The sequence below is a fragment of the Sorex araneus genome, chromosome 1, assembly GCF_027595985.1.
Source record: "Sorex araneus isolate mSorAra2 chromosome 1, mSorAra2.pri, whole genome shotgun sequence".
NCBI lineage: Eukaryota > Metazoa > Chordata > Mammalia > Eulipotyphla > Soricidae > Sorex > Sorex araneus.
The window spans coordinates 287,287,711-287,312,287 of record NC_073302.1 but is presented as its reverse complement, the minus strand read 5'-3'; the positions used below and the strand labels follow the sequence as shown (position 1 = coordinate 287,312,287).

The window sequence follows — 24,577 nt, the reverse complement described above, 5'->3', positions numbered from 1 at the left end:
GGCAGCTTTCCGGACTCTCCGAGAGGAACGGAGGAATCGAACTCAGGTTGGCTGTGTGCAAGTCAAAAGCCCTACCCGCTGTGCTATAGCTGTATACAGGTGACATAATAATGACATCACATTTGAAAATAATTCCTTAATAGACTGATATTTCCACATTCCTCTGAGTTTCTAAGGAATTCCTACTTCCTGGTTCTCAATTGTACAGGTTGGAAACTGAGACTCTTTTCCCAGGTGCCCCCAAAGTCTAAGAGTAGGAGGGTTAAGAGGACATGGGGAGGGAGTTATTTCTAGTGGATGGCCAACAAGGAGGGGTCTTATTTTTGTGGACTCACATTCTGTTTTTTTGGTGCGGGGTCGAAGGGTTGGTTACACCTCACGGTGCTCAGGGCTTACTCCTGGTTCTGCGCCTGGGCATCACTCCTGGTGGGTTTGGCTGCTTGCGGGGCAAGCTCCCTCCCTGCTGTACTATAGCTGTCCCCGGGAGAAGGGGCCTGGCCTCAGCTCACTGAGATGCTCCTGGGAAGTCTGGATTAGGCCCATTTGTTGAACACTGAAGAAGGAAGTAAGGGTCAGCGGTGAGGTAATGGTGACGTGGCATTTTCTTCCATGTGTAGATCTGAAGCTTCCAGAAGTCAGGTTATACACTTCCCTGTTAGTCAGTGTGTGCTTAGAGTACTTTTCCTCAAAAAAGAAATACAAATGGCCAAAAGGTACATGAAAAAATGCTCCACGTCACTAGTCATCAGGGAGATGCAAATCAAAACAACAAAGAGATATCATCTCACACCACAGAGACTGGCACACATTCAAAAGAAAAAAAGCAAGCAGTGCTGGCGTGGATGTGGGGAAAAAGGGACGCTCTTTCACTGTTGGTGGGAATGTCGACTGGTCCAGCCATTCTGGAAAACAATATGGACGGTCCTTCAAAAACTAGAAATTGAGCTTCCATATGACCTTACAATACCACTTCTGGGAATATATCCCGAGGATGCAAAAGAGCACAGTAAAAATGACATCTGTATCTATATATTTATTGCAGCCCTGTTCACAATAGCCAAAATCTGGAAGCAACCCGAGTGCCCTAAAACAGATGACTGGTTAAAGAAACTTTGGTACATCTACATAATGGAATACTATGCAGCTGTTTGGAGAGATGAAGTCATGAAATTTGCTTACAAATGGATAAACATGGAGAGTATCATGCTAAGTGAAATGAATCAGAAAGAGAGGAACAGACATAGAGGGACTGCACTCATTTGTGGAGTATAGAATAACATCACATGAGGCTGACACCCAAGGACAGTGGATACGAGGTCCAGGGGGATTGTCCCATAGCTGGAAGACTGCTTCATGAGCAGAGGGGAGAAGGCAGAAGGAATAGAGAAGGGATCACTAAGAAAATGATGGCTGGAGGAACCGGTTGGGATGGGAGATGCGTGCCGAAAGTAGATAATGGACCAAACATGATGACCTCTCAGTGTCTGTATTGCAAGCTATAATGCTCAAAAGAGAGAGTATGGGGAATATTTTCTGCCTTAGAGGCAGGGGGAGGGTGGGGAAGGGGGGGCTATACCCAGGATATTGGTGGTGGGGAATGTGCACTGGTGGAGGGATGGGTGTTTGATCATTGTGAGATTGTAACCCAAACATGAAAGCTTGCAACTATCTCACAGTGATTCAATAAAATTGAAAAAAAAAAGTACTAAGAGTACTAGAGTACTCTAAGAATAAAAGAGCCAACTCAGCCTACACACACACACACACACACACACACACACACACACACACGCAGCGTGACGACTGTCCCTGATGTAAAGGCAGAAGCCAAGGCAGACCTGTTTCGACACCACCTTGCCGACCTGGAGTATTTCATACATATATATTTTAATGAGTACACCAATTTCAAGGTAGCTTTTAAAGAAAAAAATTCAAGGCCTCTGGCCTCTGTTTTACCATAAAACACCAGATAGTGAAGATTTTTATCTCTGCAATGAAATTAACAACAGCCTGTCCTTCCGGTTCTGAGTGCTTTGATGTCCTATAGAACTTCACTCCATGCAACTCTAGACCAGGAGAGGAAACTTATTTCCATGTTCGTTTTTCCCCAGGACGCCTCTTTTTCCCAGTGCTGGAAGGCCCGGAGCAAAGGAAGAAGCAGTTAAGACCCCGCTGTCATGACCCTCCCCCAACACCACACATATACCTCCCACTACCTGATGTCCTAAAACCTCATATCAGTTGGCAAATTATTTAAAATATTTTAGTTTATTTAAATGTAGATAAAAACACAACTACAAGGATATAATTCTAGAGGTGAAATTGACTAGGTAACAAAGCTGCAATATGGGGGCTGGAGTGATAGCACAGCGGGGAGGGCGTTTGCCTTGCACGTGGCCAACCTGGGTTCGATTCCCAGCATCCCATATGGTCCCCTGAGCACCGCCAGGAATAATTCCTGAGTGCAGAGCCAGGACTAACCCCTGTGCATCGCCCGGTATGACCCAAAAAGCAAAAAAACACCCTCCCCCCAAAAACAAAGCTGCTATATTAAAATCAGGAAGTATATAAATCTCAACAGCTGCTCCTCCCAGACGGGGGTATAAAATGAGGTCCCCATGGCCATGCCACCAGACTTCACACAGGCTGTTTTCACTCAGCGCGCCCCAGAGCGGGCGGGTGGGAGCTCTTTCCGCCCCAAAGGGTCTCAGGCCCTGCAGCCAACCTCCACTACCCAACTGTCGCCATGCTCTAGGCCGCTTTCCAGATACTTCCTACCCATTTTCCATAATTACCACACCATATTTGATGGAGTTCAGACAGTAGGCAACAAATCATAGAGTAGTAGATATATATTACTCTCTCTCTATATATCTATACCTCTCTCTCATATATACATATATATGTATATATATGCATATATACATATATGCATATATACATATATGTATATATATGAGAGGTATAGAGGTATATATATACATATATATGTATATATATACCTCTATACCTCTCGGAGAGCCTGGCAAGCTACTGAGAGTATCCCACTTGCACGGGCAGAGCCTGGCAAGCTACCTGAGGCATATTCGATATGCCAAAAACAGTAACGATAGGTCTCATTCCCCTGACCCTGAAAGAGCCTCCAATCGTTGGGAAAGACGAGTAAGGAGAGGCTGCTAAAATCTCAGGCCTGGGAGGAATAGAGACATTACTGGTGCCCGCTCAAGTAAATCGATGATCAATGGGATGACAGTGATACAGTGACAGAAGTATAAAAAAAAATAAAATTTTCATGTGAAAATTAGTATATCTGACTATGGGGTTGTTAAGTCCTTGTCTAAAATTTATTAAGCTCTTTGTTGAACATTCTGTGTTTTGTTTTGTTTTGTTTTTGCTTTTTGGGTCACACCTGGCGTTGCACAGGGGTTCTTCCTGGCTCTGCACTCAGGAATTACTCCTGGAGGCTATCAGGGGACCATATGGGATGCTGGGAATTGAACCCGGGTCAGCCGCATGCAAGGGAAACGCCCTACCTGCTGTGCTATCGCTCCAGCCCCCATTCTGTGTTTTGTTTGTTTGTAGGGTTTAGTGGCTTCTATGTTACTTTCCCATCTAAGTTTGGTGTGCTACTGGAATTTCAGTATTGAGGAATTAGGAGGTGTCGGTCGTCAGTCCAGTAACTTTAGGATCTGTGGTTTGGGCCAATGGGTCATTGTGGTTTGTGTTGTAGGGGGAGAGGCTGTTTGAGGAGAGGCTGCCCACCCCACTCTGAGAAGAACTCAGAGTTCTAGCCTGGGCACTGGGGACCTGAAATTATTTGCAGATTGGCGTCTCTGCAGAGGATATTAATGAAACGATGGAGTTGAGTTCTTGGCGTGGCTGCAGGGATGGGGTGTGGTGCAGCTGTTGGGAGTTTGGCAGGATGGGTACTCTGCCCACCTGTCTCCAGAGAGCACGCTGGAATATTCAGGCACGGGGACCAGTGTTCTCATGAATTGCAGCTGCAGCTTCCGGGAGATTTAGTTGGGAATCGATGGAGCAAGGCTGATGGGTGCAGCAACACAGGGTGGCTGTGGGGTTGGAGTTGGCGGCTAATTATTTATGCAGGCAAACCAGCCCCAGCTTGTGCAAAAAACCAAGTGGCATGCCTTAGAAGCCCATCAAGGGCACATAATCCTGTGACTTCAGTTATAACGGCTGTTCAAACGAGATACCCGTGCAGGAAAACTCCAAAATAATATACAAGAAAATTGTGAGATGCAGAATTTCAAGCTTTCTAAAACAAAACAAAACTCATGGTCCTATTCCAAGTGTGTGTGTTTGTGTGTGTGTGTGTGTGTGTGTGTGTGTGTGTGTGTGTGTGTGTGTAATGTTTTGACAGTGACTGTGTCTACTTGGCAAAAACCATGACCCTCGTGTGTTATTTACCACCGTGATTCAACATCAGCTTCTCGATGCCGCTGAATCCATCATTTATTTCGTCACAAGTTCTTCTCTGCTCCTTTGAAACAAGCTGCAAAGATCACAGGTGTCCCAAGAGTGATTGCTCTGTTGTTGTAGATAATGCCGTGTACAAAGTCTCAGGTCTCTCTTGGTTAAAGCACTAGAGATTTCACTGCCTGAGCACACACACTCTGATTTCTCCTTCACTCTGGGGTTGTGAAACTTTTCTGGAATTTGTAAGGGGCGCAGTAAGCCACGCTGATGACCGGCTGAGCAAGAATGAGCCTCACAATAAAGCAAAGCCTGCCCCCGTGTGGTCTATTAGAGCATCGCGCCCTAGGTCGAGTCTCGGGGCTACTTCCCCATGGGCGGTCGGTCAAGTTCTGGGTTACAATAAAAGAAAAAAAAAAAAAAAAACAAGCGCTCTGTGATTTGCTATAAACTCAGAACAGACAAAAACACAATATTTAGAAGGAAATGATTTCCTGTTCAGGCAGGGGAATTATATAATTAAGGCTTTTCAAATGTCCTTCTAAATATATTTTGAAATGTTAAATGTTCAGCAACAAGCCATAAAAATTAGGGCGGGGGGGGGGCGGGGGAACATTTGGAGCCGCTGGGCAAAAAACCCTTTCATTCTTGTTAAAGCCACACGGGTTATAATTTAGTTAACTATTATTTATATGCTCATACAGTCGTGGAAGGGTGGGGGAAATTTCTTTTTTTAAATTAAAGTGGTTTTGGAGGAGCATGGTCAGTTTTGGAAGAGTAATCTTTTGACAATATGCTGGATTAGAGAATTGGAATCAGAAATAAATAGTTGCATTTGAGTTGGAACCAGGCAGAGATATCTGAATTTGGGGCTGGATGTGAGTAGTAAGTGTTCACTGGCAAATATGACTTTTTGAGACTGGGTTATCAGCCCAAAGCATATATTTAATGGGGGTTAAATATTGGACCTCACAATGACTAAACCTGCTACTAGGGACTGGGAAGAGGTAACTCTGGCAATGGGAAAACATATCCTCAACCTAGTTTTAATTGCCAGGGATTATACCCACTGTACTATATTCCAGTTGCTAGTTATCATGAATTTAAGTATGCGATGGGTAAGAGGCAAGACATGGGAACTATGAATCGAAGAAAGAAAAGTTTACATCAGGTTGGAATATGCCTTAAAGACTAATAGTTCTTCTTACACCCTCTCTATTCTCCATAAATTTCTCCAATCAGAAGTTTATGCCCTAGCAATTTTATTTTTCTATTTGATTTCTCGGTCTATCTCGGAGAGCCTGGCAAGCTACCGGGAGTATCCCGTCCGAATGGCAGAGCCTGGCAAGATCCCCGTGGCATATTCGATATGCCAAAAACAGTAACAACAAGTCTCACAATGGAGACATTACTGGTGCCCACTTGAGCAAATCAATGAACAATGGGACTGGACGACAGTGCTACAGTGCTACAGTATTAATCTAATTAATTTTGTTTGTGGGTGCACACTTGGTTGTCTTCAGGTCTTACCCCAGCTTGGGGACACTGTGTGTGTGTGTGTGTGTGTGTGTGTGTGTGTGTGTGTGTGTGTGTGTGTGTGTGTGTGTGGTGGGGGTTGAATGGGGTGGCAGTTGGTCCAACCCTGGTTGCCTGAGGCAAGGCGAATGCCCCACCCACTGCACTGTCTCTCCACCCTCCTGCCTAGTTCTTGAGTCTTCCCTTCCTGCCTGCACAGGAACCCTGAAAGTGAGGGACACAGAGGCAGAACATTTGTTTGCTTATCCAGAACTTTTGTTCCCATGAGAAAACGGGGCTCAAGCTTTCTGGCTAGTTCTGCACATTCTTCTTCTCTAGGGTTGTGTGCATCATGGGGTTCCCATGGGGCAGAGTGATAGCACAGTGGTTAATTTGCCTTGCACCTGCTGACTGGATTTCATCCCCAGCAGCCCATGTTGTCCCCCAGTCCTGTCAGGAGTTCTCCCTGAATGCCGAACCAGAACCAGGGGGAAGGCTTGGACATTCGGGCTGTGGCCCCCAAACAAAAGCAAACAGAGAAAGAATGGGAATTTCAGACGATGAGAGTTGCTGGTTTAGGTTTTTTGTTTTGTTTTGTTTTGTTTTTTTTAAAGAACATTAGTGGGGGGAAGGCAGAAAAAATGGGAGTATTAGATTAGAGATATTTTGGATGGTGACAGAATGCAGATGAAGAATCAACGTAATTCTATGACATAGCTTGCTGAAAACTCAAATTTCCAGCACAACAAATTTATCATTTGCGCTTCTGCTAAAGTCTCCAATATTTTGATTTGCTTCTTTGAACAAGTCTCGGGGCTGGATAAAGAGGGGAGTTAGGGTTCTTTCCTCGAACGCATCTGACCGCAGCTGGATCAGCCAGCCCTGCACAGGTGGGCCCCCTGCGTGTCTCTGGGACCGAGGCACGGAGCTGGAGCACTGACCCAACCCTCACTTTCAAGGAAATAATTTTTTTTTTATTTTTAAGTTTAAGTCTTGATTATAAACGTGTTATTTTAGTTTCCTTTTCTTTAATTTTATGCTTCTATTTGTTTTTGGGGCCACACCTGGCTCAGGGGGTACTCCAGGTTCTGCTCTCAGGAAACATCACCTTGCTGGGGGACCACAGAGGATGCTGTGGTGGTGGTGGGGGAGGGCGGGGGCCAGGGTCACTGTGTACAAAGCAAGCGCTGTATGCCAGTCATACCATCAGTCCCTCAGGTCCCTTTAGCTTTCTTTTAATGACTGTTTAGGTTTCCTTTCAATGCCTCTTCAAAAGGCAAGCAGGGAGAACCGCAAAAGACCTGATTTGCAAGCATGAGGTTGCAAATTTGCTCACGGGCATCCCCCTGAGGCATGTTGATGGCTCCAGGCAAGGACCCGCTGCTTGGGATCCCAGTTCGAGATTTTCCAGACCCCAGAAAGCCCTGTCTATCCTGCTCCTTCAGACTGAATTCATTCAGCAAGGCATTTTAAATTTTATCCAGACTCAAAATTGCAAAAGCAAGTTGCTTAATTTCATCCTTTTATACAGCTGTGTAGTATTCCATTGTGTCACAAATTTTAAGTCTTTAGCCAATTTATTATGACTATATATTTCCTGCAGAGAGTCTCTTGCCCGCACGTCTTGCTGTCTTCCCTGGGGCCCCTCAGAGGGGATGGGCTCCAGCTTCCTTCCCCACCCCGAGCATAGCTCCCGGTGGCTGAAGACCACTGGAACCTAGCTACAGCCATGCTCAAGGCCCCTCTCCACATGCTCGGAGAGGCCTCACACATGAAGGTACCGGCAGAGGAACCCAGGTGTGTGTAATTCCATCAATGGTCAGCACCTAGAGACTTAAAAGCAAGCTCCCAGAAGCGATATCTTGTAGCCTACTTCTCCCTCTCGGAGAAACTGGCAAGCTTCTGAGAGTTTCCTGCCCACATGGGACAGCCTTGCAAGCTTCCCATGGTGTATTCATATGCTAAAGCCAGTAACAAGCTGGATCCCATCCCCCTGACCCTGAAAGAGCCCCCAGTGCAACATCGTTAGGAGGGCTGAGTCGAGAGAGACTTCTAAGATCTCAGGGAAAGGACAAATGGAGAGGTTACTGAGCCCGCTTGAGAAATCGACCATTAACAGAGATTTCATGGTTCATGATATATTTCCTGCAATATTTTCTTGATTATATTTTCATGTACCTTCTTTAAAAAGGTTTTTTTTTTTTTTTTTTTTTTTGCTTTTTGGGTCACACCCGGCGATGCACAGGGGTTACTCCTGGCTCTGCACTCAGGAATCACTCCTGGCGGTGCTCAGGGGACCATATGGGATGCTGGGAATCGAACCGGGGTCGGCCGCGTGCAAGGCAAACGCCGTACCCACTGTGCTATTGCTCCAGCCCCCTTAAAAACATTTTAATAATGATATTTGCCTATATTATATTGTGTTAGATACTTTGCAATCAGGTCATATAAAATAATTGATCTGTCCATAGTACTGATTATTTGTCCTTATTTTAATCCCCAAATTGCTTTTTTTAGAAACAGTATCAAAGCACCATGATTTACAAAGTCATTCATAGTTTACTTTTAGATAGTGTATCAGCCTCAGTCCCACCGCCAGTGTCAACTAGCCTGATACCCGGAGGTTCCCTCCCACGCCCGTCCCCCCATATTCACCTCCATCCACACCCCACCTGCCCTCTTGAAAAGCTCCTTTTCAAGTTTGGTTGACAAAGTTTGAGCCTCAAGATTTCAGTGTTGTTGACTCTGTGGTTTGAAAATTTAGCTCTATCATTCCTTAGTACCACTGATGTACCCTCATCCCCTCGACCTCTGTCCCCTGTTGATGTTTATCTGTCTCTTCTACCCCTCTCCTCTCCTCTACTTCTTTAATACTTCTCCCTACACTCTGGGGCCAAGGATGATTTGGGCATCCTATGTCTATTTAAATTTTTTTCATTAAACCTCTATGAGATAAACAATTGCAAAGTTGTCCATGATTGAGTTTCAGTAATACAATGTTTCAACACCCGTCACTTCACCAGTATACATTTCCCACCACCAGTGTCCCCAGTTTCCCTCCTTCCACCCCCACCCCTCAGTCTGCCTCTGTGGCAGATACTTTTCTTCTCTCTCTCTCTCTCTCTCTCTCTCTCTCTCTCACTCCTTATCTCCCTCCACCCCTCCCTTCTTTTGGTCATTATGGTTGGCAGTACAAAGGCATGCTGCCATTAAACCATTGCATTTCCTCATCCGAATAGTCTAAATACCACACATGTAAGTGATGACCTGTTTGTCCTTCTTTTGGGTTACTTCATTTGACATGATGTCTTCCAGTTCCATTCATGTTGCTGAGAATTGCATGATTCTATCATTCCTTCCAACTGTGTAATATTCCAGTGTGTGTGTGTGTGTGTGTGTGTACACATCTTCATTATCCATTTATCTATAATTGGACATTTAGGTTCATCCCAAATCTTAGCTATTGTACTGAGTGCTCGATGAATAATGGTGTGCATCCATCCCTTTTTTAATGCTAGAAATGCCAAATCTCTTATTTTAAATAGTTACTTCCATTTTTTTTATGAAGCACCGTGAGGCACATGGTTTGTATAGGCTTACAAACTTTCATGCTTGCATTTCAGTCATACAATGATCGAGTGCCCATCCCTCCACCAGTGCCCATTCTCCACCAACAACGGTCCCAGCATCCCTCCCACCAAAAGGAGACTATAGGCATCCATCTTTTTGAATGAGTGTTTTTCTGTCTAGACCACAACTCTTTGATCCATTTTGTCTGGAATTGAACATTTGGATTGTTTCTGTATCTTGGCTATTGAACCAAGTGCTGCAATGAACATAGGTGTGAATAAATCCTTTCAAATGAATGTTTTTGTATTTGGGGGTACACACATTTTGTTCTTTTGTTTTTGGGTCACACCTGCATTATTCAGGGCTTGCTCCTGGCTCCGCACTCAGGAGTTACTCCTGGTGGTGCTCAGGGGACTGTATGGGATGCTGGGTATCGAACTTGGGTTGGCCGTGTGAAAGGGAAAGTCCTACGAGCTTTACTATTGCTCCAGCCCCCGTTTTGTCCAGTTTCAAGTGTGTGTTTCCGCTAGTGACATTAAGTGCATTTACAGTGTCCTACTGGCATCACTTCTGTTTTCTAAAAATGTTTGATCACCCACACAGAAGTTTTCTACCTCCGAAGCAGCAGTTCCCTAGTCCTCATCCATCACCCCTGCTCTGGTAGCTTCTGACTAAGCTTCGGGAGTCCCTGTACTCTGTCTTGGCACCCTCAGCTCTGTGACTTGGGTGGGAGCCTAATTGCCTTAAATCAATTGCTCCATCCCATTTCCCTCGCAGCTGTGGAGTAGTCACAAGTGGTAAAACTGAAAACGAAAAACAGAGGAAGGGATTGTTGCAAAGTGTGCTGGGAAAGATAGCCAAAGGCCTGGCTTGAGCAATGGGGTGCTCAGATGCGAGGTACCTCAGCACTCAGGCAGCCATTTTGGAATCACAGCAACCGTTTTGCCTCCTTGAGGAAGAGAGAGGTAGATAGGGGATGCTCCTTCATAAAATACATATTTTTTAGGGGCCAGAGTGATAGTACAGCAGGTTGGGCCCTTGCCTTGTATATGGTTACATGGGTTTGATCCCCAGCATTTCATATGGTCCCCTGAGCCCTGCCAGGAGTGACCCGGGAGTGCAGAGCCAGGAGTAAACTCTGAACATCGCTGGGTATGGCCCAAAAAACAAACAAAATTTTTGTAATGTCAGTTTGAGTTGGGGTGTCTCTTACAGTATAAAGTCATTGATAGAGTCATCTTCAGAGAGTTAAAAATAAGATGAAGAGCTACAAAGAATCTCGTTAAATTATGTGTAGATGCAACAATCCTTGTCTGCAATTGAGTCAAAAAACTTTCTTTCACATTAAAGTTTGTAAGAGAAACATGCATGCTTGTGTAAGGCTCCCTTTGGGGTGGTGTGTGTGTGTATGTGTGTGTGTGTGTGTGTGTGTGTGTGTGTGTGTGTATGTAAGGAAGACAGTGCAGGGGGTGAGGCATTTGCCTTGCATGCAACCGACCCCAGTTTGATCCTCTGAACTTCATGTGGCTCCTTGAACACCTTCATGAGTGATTCCTGAGCACTGCCAGGTGTGGCCCAAACTTAAAAAAAAAAAACAACAAAAAAAGTGCTTTTTCCTTGCAAAAGCTGGGGTGCCACATCGTTTGTCTTTTTTTGTGCATGTTAGGTGGTAATCCCAGTTTTGACAACAATAATAGGCTTTGGGGTGTTGTGCCCAAGTTTCAGATCTCCAATCGTGGAGAGACCCAGTTCCGCACATGATAATGCAAAGCAAAGGAACTGTATTACTAGCCTGAGCCAGCGCTAGCCCAAGCTAGGGTCCAAGTCTCATCCAACACAGTGGAGTCCTGACAAGGACCCCGACTCCAAGTCACAAGCCATTTATATAGGGTTTGAGTCAAGAGCAGTTTATATGCTGGTCTAATTTTAGCATCGGCCCTAGTACAACAGTGGACAGCAGGTAGGAAATGGTTAGTGACAGTTTCTAAGGAGGGTCCAGTGACCCCTCATGACCGGCCAGACCCAACTGCCCAATTCCTTATCTCAGCAAATGACCCAACTGGGAGTCTACCAGAAACAGCAAGTCCTGCTTTGGGGAAACAGAAACTGAGGTCTCATTGAGGCTTAAAGTTGGCTTCAGTTTGTCAGGGCATCAGTTTTGCCCATACAAGGGATCAGTGACCCTTCCCCATCTCTGCTGGACCCTCGAGTACGGCCAGGCCAGCCAGCACCGCAGCTCACCAGGCTCTGACGAGGAGGAGACAGGGATTTCCACATATGCAGCACATGGAATGGAATGGAAATGATAAGGTATAAATTATATTTCAGTGTGATATAAAATGCACTCAACACATGAATGTGAAGAGGGGTGCGTAATCCAGCCTGGAATAAAGACGCTGCTCAATTGTATTTGAACATTATTTGTCATTTCTCTGTGAAACGCCTGGTATGTGAAACCGATGCTCAGGTTGTCAGCATGCAGAGCCAGTTCCCTCCCCCTCAGGGTTCTTCTTGGGCTGAATGAATAATTAAAACAGCAACAGACAGGTTAGCCAAGGAAAAATCAATTTAATAACACACATATGGAGAATGTACACGGTTGTAAATTCCAAAGGAAAAGGGAGCAAACTCAGGCTTCAGATCTGGTGCCAAGAGCCCCGGGGTGTCCTAGAGAGAGAAGGAGAGACGTCCCACGACAAAGAAGGAGTGATTGCATCTTTATCCTGAGAGCAGAAAGATGAGCGCTCCAGATAGGAAGGACATACTTCCTCCTGGACCATATTTCTCTTCTGTCCTTTTTGGTCTTAAATGAAAAACAGTGATTGTGTCTTTGGTTTGGAAAAGGGTAAAGGACTGAGACAAGAGACATGAGCTTCTCTTTGTGAAAACTGTCTGTTCTTAGAGTAGACACAAGGGCTGGGAAGATTGCTCCATGGTTGGTAGCCTACCTCAGGAGCTGGGGGAGAAGCAGCTGGAATAAAGAAGGGCTCACTAAGTCAGTGATGGTTGGAGGGATTGTTCGGGATGGGAGATGTGTGCTGAAAGGAGATAAAAGACCAAACATGCTAACCTCTCAGTATCTGTATTGCAAACCATAATGCCCAAAAGTAGAGAGAGAGTAGCACTGTAGCACTGCACTGTCATCCCGTTGTTCATGATTTGCTTGAGCAGGCACCAGTAACGTCCCCATTGTGAAACTTGTTACTGTTTTTGGCATATCAAATACACCATGGTTAGCTTGCCAGGCTCTGCCGTGCCGGTGAGATACTCTCAGTAGCTTGCCGGGATCTCTGAGAGGGGCGGAAGAATCAAATCTGGGTCGGCTGCATGCAAGGCAAATGCCCTACCCACTGTGTTATTGCTCCAGCCCAGAAAGAGAGAGTATGGGGAGAAATTGTCTGCCATAGAGGCAGAGGAACGGTGGGATAGAGGGGGGTATACTGAGGACATTGGTGGTGGAGAATGTGCATGGTGGAGGGATGGGTGCTTGATCATTGTATAACTGAAACTCAAACATGAAAGCTTGTAACTGTATCTCATGGTGATTCAATTAAAAAATAATAATAAAAAAAGAAAACTGTCTGTTCTTAAGACAAGGAAACAGTTTCTCTGAAGTCCTTGCAAACAGCCAACTCTGAGTCCATCCTTGGCTCCATGTATGGTCCTCCAAGCTCCAGCAGGAGTGACCCCTGAGCACAGAGCCAGGAGTAAGCCCTGAGCACTGCCAGGTGTACCCTCACCCCCTCAAGTAACAGAAGCAAAAACAACCCCCCTGCCCCAAGCAAGTGGGGATTGTGGGATCATTTCTAGAGTCTGTCCACTGCAGGACACACCTGCTTGCTGCCACCGATGTCGGATAAAGCATGACAAAGGATTTCAGAACGACAGCCAAGCCTGCGCGGTCTGCCAAAGTCAGTTAATCCCTGGCTGTGGCTCCCACCTCCCCTTCCTTCCTCCCACCTACCCCCCAGGGCCTCCGCCAGCGGCTCCCCGCCCGCGCTCCCAGCTTCCAGCAAGGGCTTCTTTTCGTTTTCTGAAGTTCAAACTTGGTTTCTCACCTTCAGAGTTCAAATAACAGTCTCTCACATGACATCTCCCAGCTTCCTTTCTTTTCAAGATTCTGCTTCTAAGATAGGATCTTTTCCCTCCTTTCTCTCGGTCAGGTCCCCACCTGACCCCACTTACTTTTCCTGTTCTGAGCACTGTTTCACTGTACATGCTGCCGATCCTGCCTTCCCATGAAATTCTTCCCCAGAGGGCCCACTGCCTTTCATAGCGTTTTAGGAACTGAATTATAAAAGTTATATATACATATGTTCATGTGTGTGTGCGTGTGCATGTGTGTGTGTGTATGTGTGCGCACACACACACACACATGCATGCATTTGATTTTTGGGCCATACCCAGCAACACTCAGGGTTAATTCTTGCTCAGAGATCATTTTCTCCCTCTCTCCCTCCTTCCTCCCTCCCTTCCCTCCCTCTCTCCCTCCCTCCTTCCCCTCCCTCCCTCCCTCCCTCCCTCCCTCCCTCCCTCCCTTCCTTCCTTCCTTCCTTCCTTCCTTCCTTCCTTCCTTCCTTCCTTCCTTCCTTCCTTCCTTCCTTCCTTCCTTCCTTCCTTCCTTCCTTCCCTCCTTCCCTCCTCCCTCCCTCCCTCCCTCCCTCCCTCTCTCCCTCTCTCCCTCCCTCCCTCCCTTCCTTCCTTCCTTCCTTCCTTCCTTCCTTCCTTCCTTCCTTCCTTCCTTCCTTCCTTCCTTCCTTCCTTCCTTCCCATTTTTCTGGTACTAGAAATTGAATCCATGGACTAACACATGACGTCAACTTGAGCTGACTTCACAATACAGCTTACTGCATCTCTAGGTCTGCATTTATTGTTTTCCTTAATCCTCTAAAATCCTCTAAAAGCTGCTTGTCTTCTACCCTATTTCGTAGTTCTCTCAGAGGAGACTGTCCACTCCAGGAAGTGCTGAATAGTGTGTGCTTATCGCCCCTAAATTGTTTTCTTCAACCACTTTGAATACTATGAAGCACAAGGATGACCCATAGACTCTGGGCCAGCTCCTGTTTAGAGGCAGTTTTCCTCCTTTCAGTCTTTCCTGTTCCAGAAAGCAGCGCCACCGGATAGAATCATAGTGTTAAATGTGTCAGCCTTGAGAATTACAGGAAGGACTAAAGTTGGCCACCACCTTTAGGCAGGATTTGTCTGGGCACAGGTGGTTGCATTCATTGGCATCAGAATTCCACTTAGATGGCGTAGAAGGTTGGCAAACATGAGCTCATGGAAGCTGGTCATGGATGAATTCACACCATGAAACTCAAAATATCTATATCCTAAGATGCTAAGGAAAAGAGGAGAAGGAATAACTTTCAGGTGGATGTGATTTAACCTCAAGTCTTCTGCAAATGTTACCAATGTGGGTTTGCACCAATTGAGTAGGAAAGAGTATGCAGGGACTTTTTCATGACACACAGCATTTGTGTTATAGCAGCTTTGCTCTATGCATTTACTGCGAACACTGAGCATTTGACTATTGGCTTCTGTCCTCAGGGGAAATACAGGGTAAGACATATAGGACTCTGGCCACATTTTCACCAATGGATCAAATCCTGTTTTATGTATGTTTTTGTTTCAAAACATCTTAAATAAGATGTTTTTGTTGGTTCATTAGCATTGAACTCACAGCCAAAGACCAGGACAACAGGCCTGAACGAAGCTCAGCTAACACATGTTTCCTCTGTTTAAGACATCACAGATGCCTGGAGTTTAGGAAATGCTAGTCAGGGCTGAGTCATCATGGTTGAGTGCCACGGTCAACAGCCAATCCAGAGCAAAACACACACACACACAAGTATGTAAAACATGGCACTCAAGAGGCCCTGAGAAGGGCACTGGAGCTATAGCACAGCAGGTAGGGCGTTTGCCTTGCACATGGCTGACACAGGTTCAATCCCCAGCATCCCATATGGTCCCCTGAGCACTGCCAGGAGTAATTCCTGAGTGAAGAGCCAGGAGTGACCCCTGTGCAATGCCAGGTGTGACCCCAAAACAAAACAAGACAAAACAAAAAGAGACAAGAAAGAGGCTTGTTTCTAGGTGAGCGACGAGACGAGGAAGCAGTTTCCCTTGTTTGGAATTAGCTCGGGTGTGTGCCTTGAAGACTCGGTGCTCACTGCCCTGCGCCTTTGCACGCCCTCGAAGGACAGAGCCAGCAGCTTCTCTTCATGGCCACAAGCAGCAGAGTGACAGAGGGCGAGGACTGAGGAGCTCCTTTGCAGGAAGGAAGGGTGATGAGCTGGTGGGTGCCGGGACTAGTCACGCCCCACAGGGCTGCTCTTCTTGCTGTGCCCGAGCTTGGGAGTCCCAGTTTCGGAGAGACCAAGTCCACCCACGATAATGCAAAAGCAAAGGCACTTTATTGCTAGCCCGAGCCAGGGTCCAAGTCTCATCCAACGCAGTGGAGTCTTGACAAGGACCCCGACTCCTAACCATGGGCAGTTCACAGAGGGCTCTAAGTTAAGAAGCAGTTCATCGACTGGTCTATGTTGAGTGTTGGCCCTATTACGACAGTGGTCGGCAGTTAGAGAATGGTGAGCGACAGTGTCTAAGGAGGGCACAGTGACCCCTCACGACCGGCCAGACCCAACCGCCCACTTCCTTATCTTGGCAAATTACTCAACTGGGAGTCTACCAGAAACGACAAGTCCTGCTCCGGGAAAACGGAAACTGAGGCCTAGCTGAGACTCAGTGTTGGCTGCAGCCCGTCATGGCATCAGTCTCCCCCGCACACTCCGGGGCTCTCTTCTGATCTGACTTCAGAGCCGGGGGCGGGCCACAACTGGTGGTGCTGGCACAAAAGCGGATTTTGTGTGTTAGCGGGTGGGTTTCTGGGCGCTGTACGGAAGATGTGCACACGACACGCAGCAGGTTGGAAGCTGGAGCTTATTGTACAGATGACGGTGGTGGGTCTGGGCCCTCCCCAGACGGCCAGGCCTCTCCTTTACCCTCAAACGAGGTGAGATGTCCTGCTCTTGATGCTGCCCCAGCCCGTGACCAACCCCCCTGTCCTGTCCCAGGCCGCCGACTCGCCTCCAGTGAACGACGGCCAGGTCCTGTCCCTGCGTTATTCTCTATCCCGGGGACGCCGTCCTCAGTCTCCGGCCACGGCCACATGTATGGAGGCGAGATCCCTGTGCTCTGTAGTGTCCCTGGGCCTCCCAGCTGTACCCCAGCAGTTCCTGTCATCCTGTCCCGGCTTTCCTAGTCTCTGGCCAGGCCACATGCGTGTCGGTGAGACTCCTGTGCTCATCACCTTCTTTTTCTTTTCTTTTTTTTTTTCCATTTTTTTTTTAGGGTGAAGCAATAGCACAGCGGGTAGGGCCTTTGCCTTGCATGAGGCCGATCCTGGGTTGATTCCTCCGTCCCTCTCGGATAGCCCGGCAAGCTACCGAGAGTATCCTGCCCGCACAGCAGAGCCTGGCAAGCTCCCCGTGGCGTATTCGATATGCCAAAAACAGTAACAACAAGTCTCACAATGGAGACGTTACCAGTGCTTGCTCGAGCAAATCGTTGAACAACGGGATAACTGTGCTCTCATCATTATTTTAATTTAATTTATTTTTTATTTTATAAAGTAGTTCACAATATTTGATTACATACAAACACCAACCCCACCACTGTTACACCTTCCCACCACCATATTTCAGGTGTTTCCATCCCGAATCCTAATCCCCACCCCAAAGCAGAACCAAAATAATATATTTCCCTCTAAGGTTGGTTGCCTCCTACTTTGAATCCCATCAAAGGTGGTGCTGTACTGTTGGAGTATGGGTAGGGTGTGTCTGTGGGCTCGAGGTCCAGGGAAAGGTTTACTTGTGGGTGTGGAGAGTGGCCGTGAGCAGGGCGGCAATTGAGTTCTGGAGGTCTTTGGATGCTGGGGCTGGGTCAGTAGGGGTGGGGAATAGTCTCACCCGCCCCCTCTGGGGTGCCCTGAGTGAAACAGCCTGGTGCGGGGGCTCAGCACCTTCTCCCGTGGGTGCCTGAGCCCTGCCTGTCCCTGAGCCTTTCTGGAAACAGGCAGCTTTCCGCCTGTACTGCTCTCAGGTCCTAAGGAGTTCTGGTTATGGTTTCTGTTCTATTATTCTTTCTGTTTTGGGGGTTCTTATTTTTGGGGGGGAGTGCACCTGGCGGTACTCAGAGGTTATTTCTGGGGACACACCTGGCAGTTCTCAGAGGTTGTTTCCAGCTCTACGCTCAGGAGTCGCTCCTGACAGGCTCGGGAGATCACACGGGGACCGGGATTAGACCCAGGTTGGCTGAGTGCAAGGCAAGTACCCTGCCTGCTGTGCTCCTGTGCTATTGCTTCAGCCCCTGTCCCTTAATCTTTAGGAGAAAATAAGGGGCATCTTCGACATTTTCAACCATCCACAACCAGACAGGTTTCTAGCTTCTAGTGTTGACTTCAATTGCTAATTATATATATGTAATATATTTAATTTATATATATCACTGTTATCACTGTCATCCCGTTGCTCATCAATTTGCTCAAGTGAACACCAGTAACGTCTCCACTGTGAGACTTGTTGTTACTGTTTTTGGCATATCGAATACACCATGGGTAGCTTGCCAGGCTCTGCCGTGGGGGCGAGATACTCTTGGTAGTTTGCCAGGATCTCCAAGAGGAGCTAAGGAATCGAACCCATGTCAGCTGCATGCAATGCAAATGCCCTACCCACTGTGCTATCACTCCAATTTATATATATATGTACATATATATACATGTATATATACATATATATGTATATATGTATACCCCTCCCCACCCCTAGTGACCCAGTCCCAGCATCCAAAGACCTAGTTCTCCCTCTCGGAGAACTTGGCAAGCTACCAAGAGTATCCTGCCTGCACTGCAGGGTCTGGCAAGCTCCCTGTGGCGTACTCGATATGCCAAAAACAGTAACAATGATGGGTCTCATTCTTCTGATCCTGAAAGAGCCTCCAATGTGGCACCGTTGGGAAGGATTAGTAAAGAGAGGTTGCTAAAATCTCAGGGCTGGGACGAATGAAGATGTTACTGGCGCCTGCTTGAGCAAATTGCTGAACAATGAGATGACAGTGATACAGTGATATATATGCATGTATACATATATATACATATATTTGATTTTGGTGGGCTACTCCAGCTTCTGAATGCTTCCTCCTGCCTCTGCCCTCAGGGATTACTCCTGGCTGTGCTCAGAGACCATATGAAGTACTAGAGATCAAACCTGGATTGATCACAGACAAGGCAAATGCCTTACCTCTGTGCAATCTCTTAAGCCCCTAAATCCTAATTTTTGGGTATTTCATATGCGATAACAGACTTCAGATGAAACTGGCTCAAGCTCCTTGTCATGGGGACCTCTTCCTGGCTTCTCTTAACATTGCACAATTCTTAGAACTGTTCATCCTTCAGAGATAGGAGGTGGTTCTGAGGCTCAAGAACAAAATGCTAAGAAGCCTTAGGTAAGACTCCCCTAGTCCGTCCATCCCCGCATTTCTCCCTCCTCCCTCTCCAGCTCAAGCGAGGAATTTCACCATTTCATTTCACCATTCAGAAGGAAATGGGATACTTGGGGACATAGGGGGGAACTTAATGCTTTTTGTTTTTTTTTCACACTCCACAACTGTGATTAACTCAGCGCAGACCACCCGCCACCATGTCTTATTGCTTAATTAAGGAACAGCTCAGAATTTTCTCCCTATTAGTTTTCAGAAGATTAGAAGGAAAATTATTTTAACAGATGCTAAAGAGTCTTTGCAAGGATTTGAAGATTAGGAGCATGCCTTTTATAGAGCTTCCAAATGTTCCCTGACTGCTTTTGCCAGAGTTGAAAAGAATTTAGTGTCTGGGTAACTTCATGAAAAGCCAAGAGGCTCCAACAATGAATTCCCGGGCAACTACCACTCAGCCCCAGAATTAGTGCAAATTCGTGCTACCTTGTGTTTTATGATCTATATCAGGTGGTAGGTGTAACAGTGCGAGTGAGACATTCTTGTCGCATGCAGGGAATAAACAGTTCCATGTATTAGTGCATTTCAGCAGGAAATACGGAACTCAGCCCAAAAGCTGGATTTCGCACCGGTAACTTCACAGGCATAGAGCAGGGTAAATACAATCTGAGTTTGGGGACGGGGTAATTACCACCACCATCTGCCAGCACATTCTTTATCTGAATTCAAACCTCTGACGAGTTTGTAGACTTATGGGATCTCTTACCAGGCAACCTCATAAAGGATTACTTTTTAAATGTTACCTTGAAACCTTTCCAAGATTGCCTTTGTCTAATAACATAATATCACATCTGGCACGACTGCCAGCCTTGTAAAGCACAATCTTTTAATAGTTTTTATTAAGAACTTTCCAAAGACGCATAATCACCAACACGAGTTGGCGTGAACAGAGTCATTAGTCAGCTGGGTCTTCAATATTTGGAGAAAAGGCGGACTCAGCAAGAAACGCTAATGAATGGAAAGCAAATACAAAACACAGCCTCCCACAGCTGATGGATGCAAAGTCGGCCTGGCCCCAGCCAGCTGCTTAGCGATGCCTGAGCACTGTCTCAAAAATATTTGGCAAGAAATGTCAGGAGCTAAATGAGCAGGAAGAAAACAGACGCTAACAGTAGCCTGACAGGGAGAAAGGGCATTTGTGTGAATGACAGTGGCTGAGGAAAATTGCCATATTCCAGAGCGGGTTAATAGAGGCTTCCAGGGAAGTAGAGAGTCGGCCATCAGTGGCCTCTGTGCTAACAGCTACAGAAATAGCCAACACTCCTCTCCCCTCTGCTCCGCCCTGCCAGTCAGCCCAGGGCTGGCGATGCTGGGAGGGATTGTGACGAGGTCCTGCAGCAGAGGAGCATATGTCTGGTGGCATCCCGACTGGTGGGGAGATACGTGCAGGGCAGTGGACTAGGCAGTGTGCTGATAAGGCTGTAACTCAGTCAAGAGATTAGACGGGCTCAGGGCGCGGCAAAGCCACCATGGTTTATCTTGACATCATCAAGTCCTTAGGATTGAAGGACAACTTGGCTCCATAATACTTTACTTTGTTTGTTTCTTTATTGTACGGGGAATTGGGAAGTAGGGCCCAGGAAAGCCCAGTCTCTCTTCTTGATCAATTACTCGAAGCCATATATATTTGAGTGCATATACATAAGACTTTATGGATGTCATCTCCAAGCTCTGCATTCTGTCTATAACCTTCAGTTATGGACAAGAAATACAATTTTTTAAATCTTAAAAAAATCAAGAAATTATTTATTTTTTAGTATTAATATGAGACTAATATCTTAGACCAGTAAAAAAAGGGACCAGGAGAACTGGCTAATGGTTGGAAGCATGCCACAAGTGTGTGTGTGTGTGTAAAAGGGCAGTTAGAATAGAGAAGGGTCCAGTATGACATTAATAGTCGGAAATGATCTCTTTGGATAAGAAATGAATGCTGAGAGTAGGTAAAGGGATATATTTGATAACCTTTCAGTATCTGTATTGCAGACTATAATGCCCAAAGAAAGAGAGAGAGAGAGAGAGAGAGAGAGAGAGAGAGAGAGAGAGAGAGAGAGAGAGAGAGAGAGAGAGAGGAAGAGAGAGAGACAGACAGACAGACAGAGACAGACAGACATAGAGGCAGGCAGGGGTAGGGGGAAGGAAACTGGGGACTTTGGTAGTGGGAAATGTACACTGGTGAAGGCACAGGTGTTGGAACATGATGTGACTGAAATCCAAGTACGAACAATTTTGTAATTGTGATTCAATTAAAAAAATTCTTTTCAATATAGACAAAAGCCCCAACCGTTGATACAACTATAGATCGAAATTGATCAGATAACAGCTCTAATTAAAATTCATATTAAAATTGACAAGTATAAAAATACATTTTAATGTGAAAATTGTCGTAGCTCATCATGGGGTTGTTATCAGGTCCGTGCCTGGGGATTTACTAAGCTATTTGCGCTAGTCGAGTTTTCTGTGTTAGTTTTTGTTTGATGCGTTTAGTTGGCGTCTCTGTTACGTTCCCATCTAACTTGATGTGCTCCTACTGGAATTTGGGGATTGGGGAATTGTGAGGTGCTGTGCAGGTCACGGACTCCTAGATCTCTGGTCTGGGCCAGTGAGTTGACAGGGCAGGGGCTGTGGGAGGTGGGCGTGTCTGCGGGGGCCGCGGCTGAGGGAGGCTGTCCGTCCCCACTTTGAGAAGAAACGGGCTTCTTCTCAGCCTGGGCGCCAGGACCTGAAATTACTCGCGGTTTGGTGTCTGCAGTGGAGCTGAGTCCTAGCTGGGCATGGCTGCAGGGGTGAGGTGTGGGTGCCGCTGCGGGTGGGGGTGTGGCTTCTGGGGCTTTGGCAAGGTGGGCACTTGGCCCTCCCCCTCTTTGGGGGGTGCCCAGAGTTTTCAGCGGTGTTTCCGCGAGTGTTGGCTGCTTGGCTTGCATCTCCGTGGAGATTTTGCCCTGAGTTGTAGAGCCGGGCGGGTGGGTGGGTCAACACGGTGGCAGCTGTGTGGCCGCAATTTTTAAAACCCCGACAGAGCAGAAGGCTGTATGGCAAGGAGATGACCAGTGGCTATTTCTCTTGTGCCTGACTACCACGGAGCCCACAGTAAATCGCTCTTGCTAGAGGTCGCTTCTCTCCTCTGTGTGAATGCAGAGTTGCCAAAGTTGTGGATTTCTGGGGCTGGAGTGATAGTCTAGCGGGAAGGGTACCTGCCCAGTGTGTGACTGATGGGCTTCAACCCCCAGGACCCAATATTGATAGGGACTTGGGGAACAGGAAGACATGATTAAGGGTATGATCCTTAAGAGATAGAGCGATAGCACAGCGAGTAGCGCATTTGCCTTGCACACGGCTGACCTGGGTTCGATTCCCCCGCCCCTCTCGGAGAACCAGGCAAGCTACTGAGAGTATCTTGCCCACATGGCAGAGCCTGGCAAGCTACCCATGGTGTATTCAATATGCCAAAAACAGTAACAACAAGTCTCACAATGGATGCGTTACTGGTGCCCGCTCGATTGAATCGATGAGCTACGGGATGACAGTGACAGTGATGGTCCTTAAAAAAGGAAGGCTACAAGAGATGCCTGAGATAGTGTCTGTTAACGCGGATGGCTGAAGCCCCGCTGGATTCCAACACCAGAAGCTCATAATCTCAGCACCCTCTCCCTGTTTTAATGGCCCATATTCTTGGAGCATAATAAAGAAACACTCACCCACCCAGTCTGTTGAAAAGGTATGAAAGGGGAAAGGGCACCAGCCTTTCTTCGGAATCTTGCTTTAGGAGACACTTCCCGACATCTGAGAACTTCCCTGTCTTACTCTGCCCTTCTATTTCCCTAAATGAAATCTTTGCTGAATTTGGCCATTTCGGATCTGGCCCCTTGCTTTCGGTTTTGACTGCTTGAGGACAAGAACCTGAATGTCTACACCCACTACAACACTCTGGTATCCTAATGACAGGAGCGGGGAGCGGGGAGCCAGGAGTAAGTCCTGAGCACCACCAGGTGTGGCCCATACCCCAAAAGAGAGAGGACAAACTAAACTCACAGCCATGGACATCTGCAAGTAGCCACATCGTGTCCAGCGCTAGCGATTTCTGCATTTTTTCCTCCTCCCCGATGGATTTATTGAGATGCAATGGTCCTACAGTATGCTGTAAGTATACACTATATTCTTTGAGACACTTTCATACATAATGATTATTTGAGAACAGTAGCTACAACTACCAATGCGTTCCATAATAGTCACTTCTTCAAAGTCTTCTCCCCTAGCAACATTCAAGGATTAAAAAATATAATCACCAAGCTGTACATTACATCTCCCCAAGTCTTAACTCACTTTGGAATCAGCAATTTATGCCCTTTGACTAATATCTCCACATTTCCTCCAATCCCAGCTCCAACCCCTAACCTTAGCATCTGGAAGCCGCCAATCTGGGGTTTGACTTTTTTATAATTCCACTTATAAATGTTATCTGTCATCATGCACAAAGTATTCATCTTTTCTTGGGTGGGGTGTTAGGCTCGGGGGTTCCTCCTGGTTTTGATCTCAAAAATCATTCCTGGTGGTACTTGGAGGCCTGTCTGTGGTGTCATGAATGGAAGGGTTGGTTAATGCAAAGCTAGTGTCTGAACCACTGTACTGGCAATTATTTCACTTCACCTAATGCCTTCAAGGCCTATCCATGTAGGAACAGATAGCAGAATTTCCTTTTCTCTGCGTTAAATGATATTCTGTTATCCTGTCTCCTCTCTCCCTCTGCCTCTCCATATCTTGGCTAGTGTTGATGATGTTAGCAATTTTCACCCCTGTATCTTCTAATTTCTAACTTTATACGATCCGGTGAGTCATTTATCTAAGCTCCAGTTTCCTTATCTGCCTAGTTAGGACAATAATAGCCTGTATTTCTTTCATTAAGTCTATTTTTATTTGTTTCTATTACAGGGGACACACACAGCTGAGGGCCACTCCCTTAAACTATTTTCTCAGGCTAGAATATTTTATTTTTAGAATGAAAAGAGTTGATATGTGGGAAGAGCTTAGAGTATTCCATATTGTTGCTATTGTTAGTGTTCCCTTTGCTAATCTTTTAGTAGGTGTCAGCCTTTCTTCTTTGAAAAGAGGGAGTCTGTCTCAATCAATTATCTATCTTTCACCCCAAATCTTAAAATGAAGATAGACCACTGGCTAAAGTTGCCAGGATTTGTCCATTTTTAGTTCTAGTGAAAGCTTCACCTCTGCAATGTGGACAATGCAAAACCACAATGTATGTTCAACTGATTCTGAAACATCTCTAGGAACAGATGTTCCTGCAAAAGGAATAAGAAATATTGAAGGATGGAGCATTTTATAGGAGAGTCAGTTCCTTTTTGTCTGTGATTTTCAATCTAAGAAGTATCTGTGTATTTACTAAAGGCTGTGGTACTCTATCTCTCTCACTGCCTGTGTTCAGTGATCTCTGCTGCTTCTGCCAACCCAGGGAGGCTGATGGGGAAGAGAGGACGAAGGAGGGAATGAGGGCCAGGCT

At 46.3% G+C, this 24,577-nt stretch overlaps 1 protein-coding gene across 1 annotated transcript in view; it reads left to right on the top strand.

Annotated features, from left to right (window-relative positions):
- Positions 1-14,643, top strand: part of DCT (dopachrome tautomerase) — a 31,004-nt gene extending 16,361 nt beyond the window's left edge. Inside the window, exon 5 of the mRNA XM_055127703.1 lies at positions 14,624-14,643. Coding sequence (XP_054983678.1) covers positions 14,624-14,643 — 20 coding nt within the window. The remainder of the gene's footprint in view (positions 1-14,623) is intronic.
- The last annotated feature ends 9,934 nt before the right edge of the window (positions 14,644-24,577 follow it).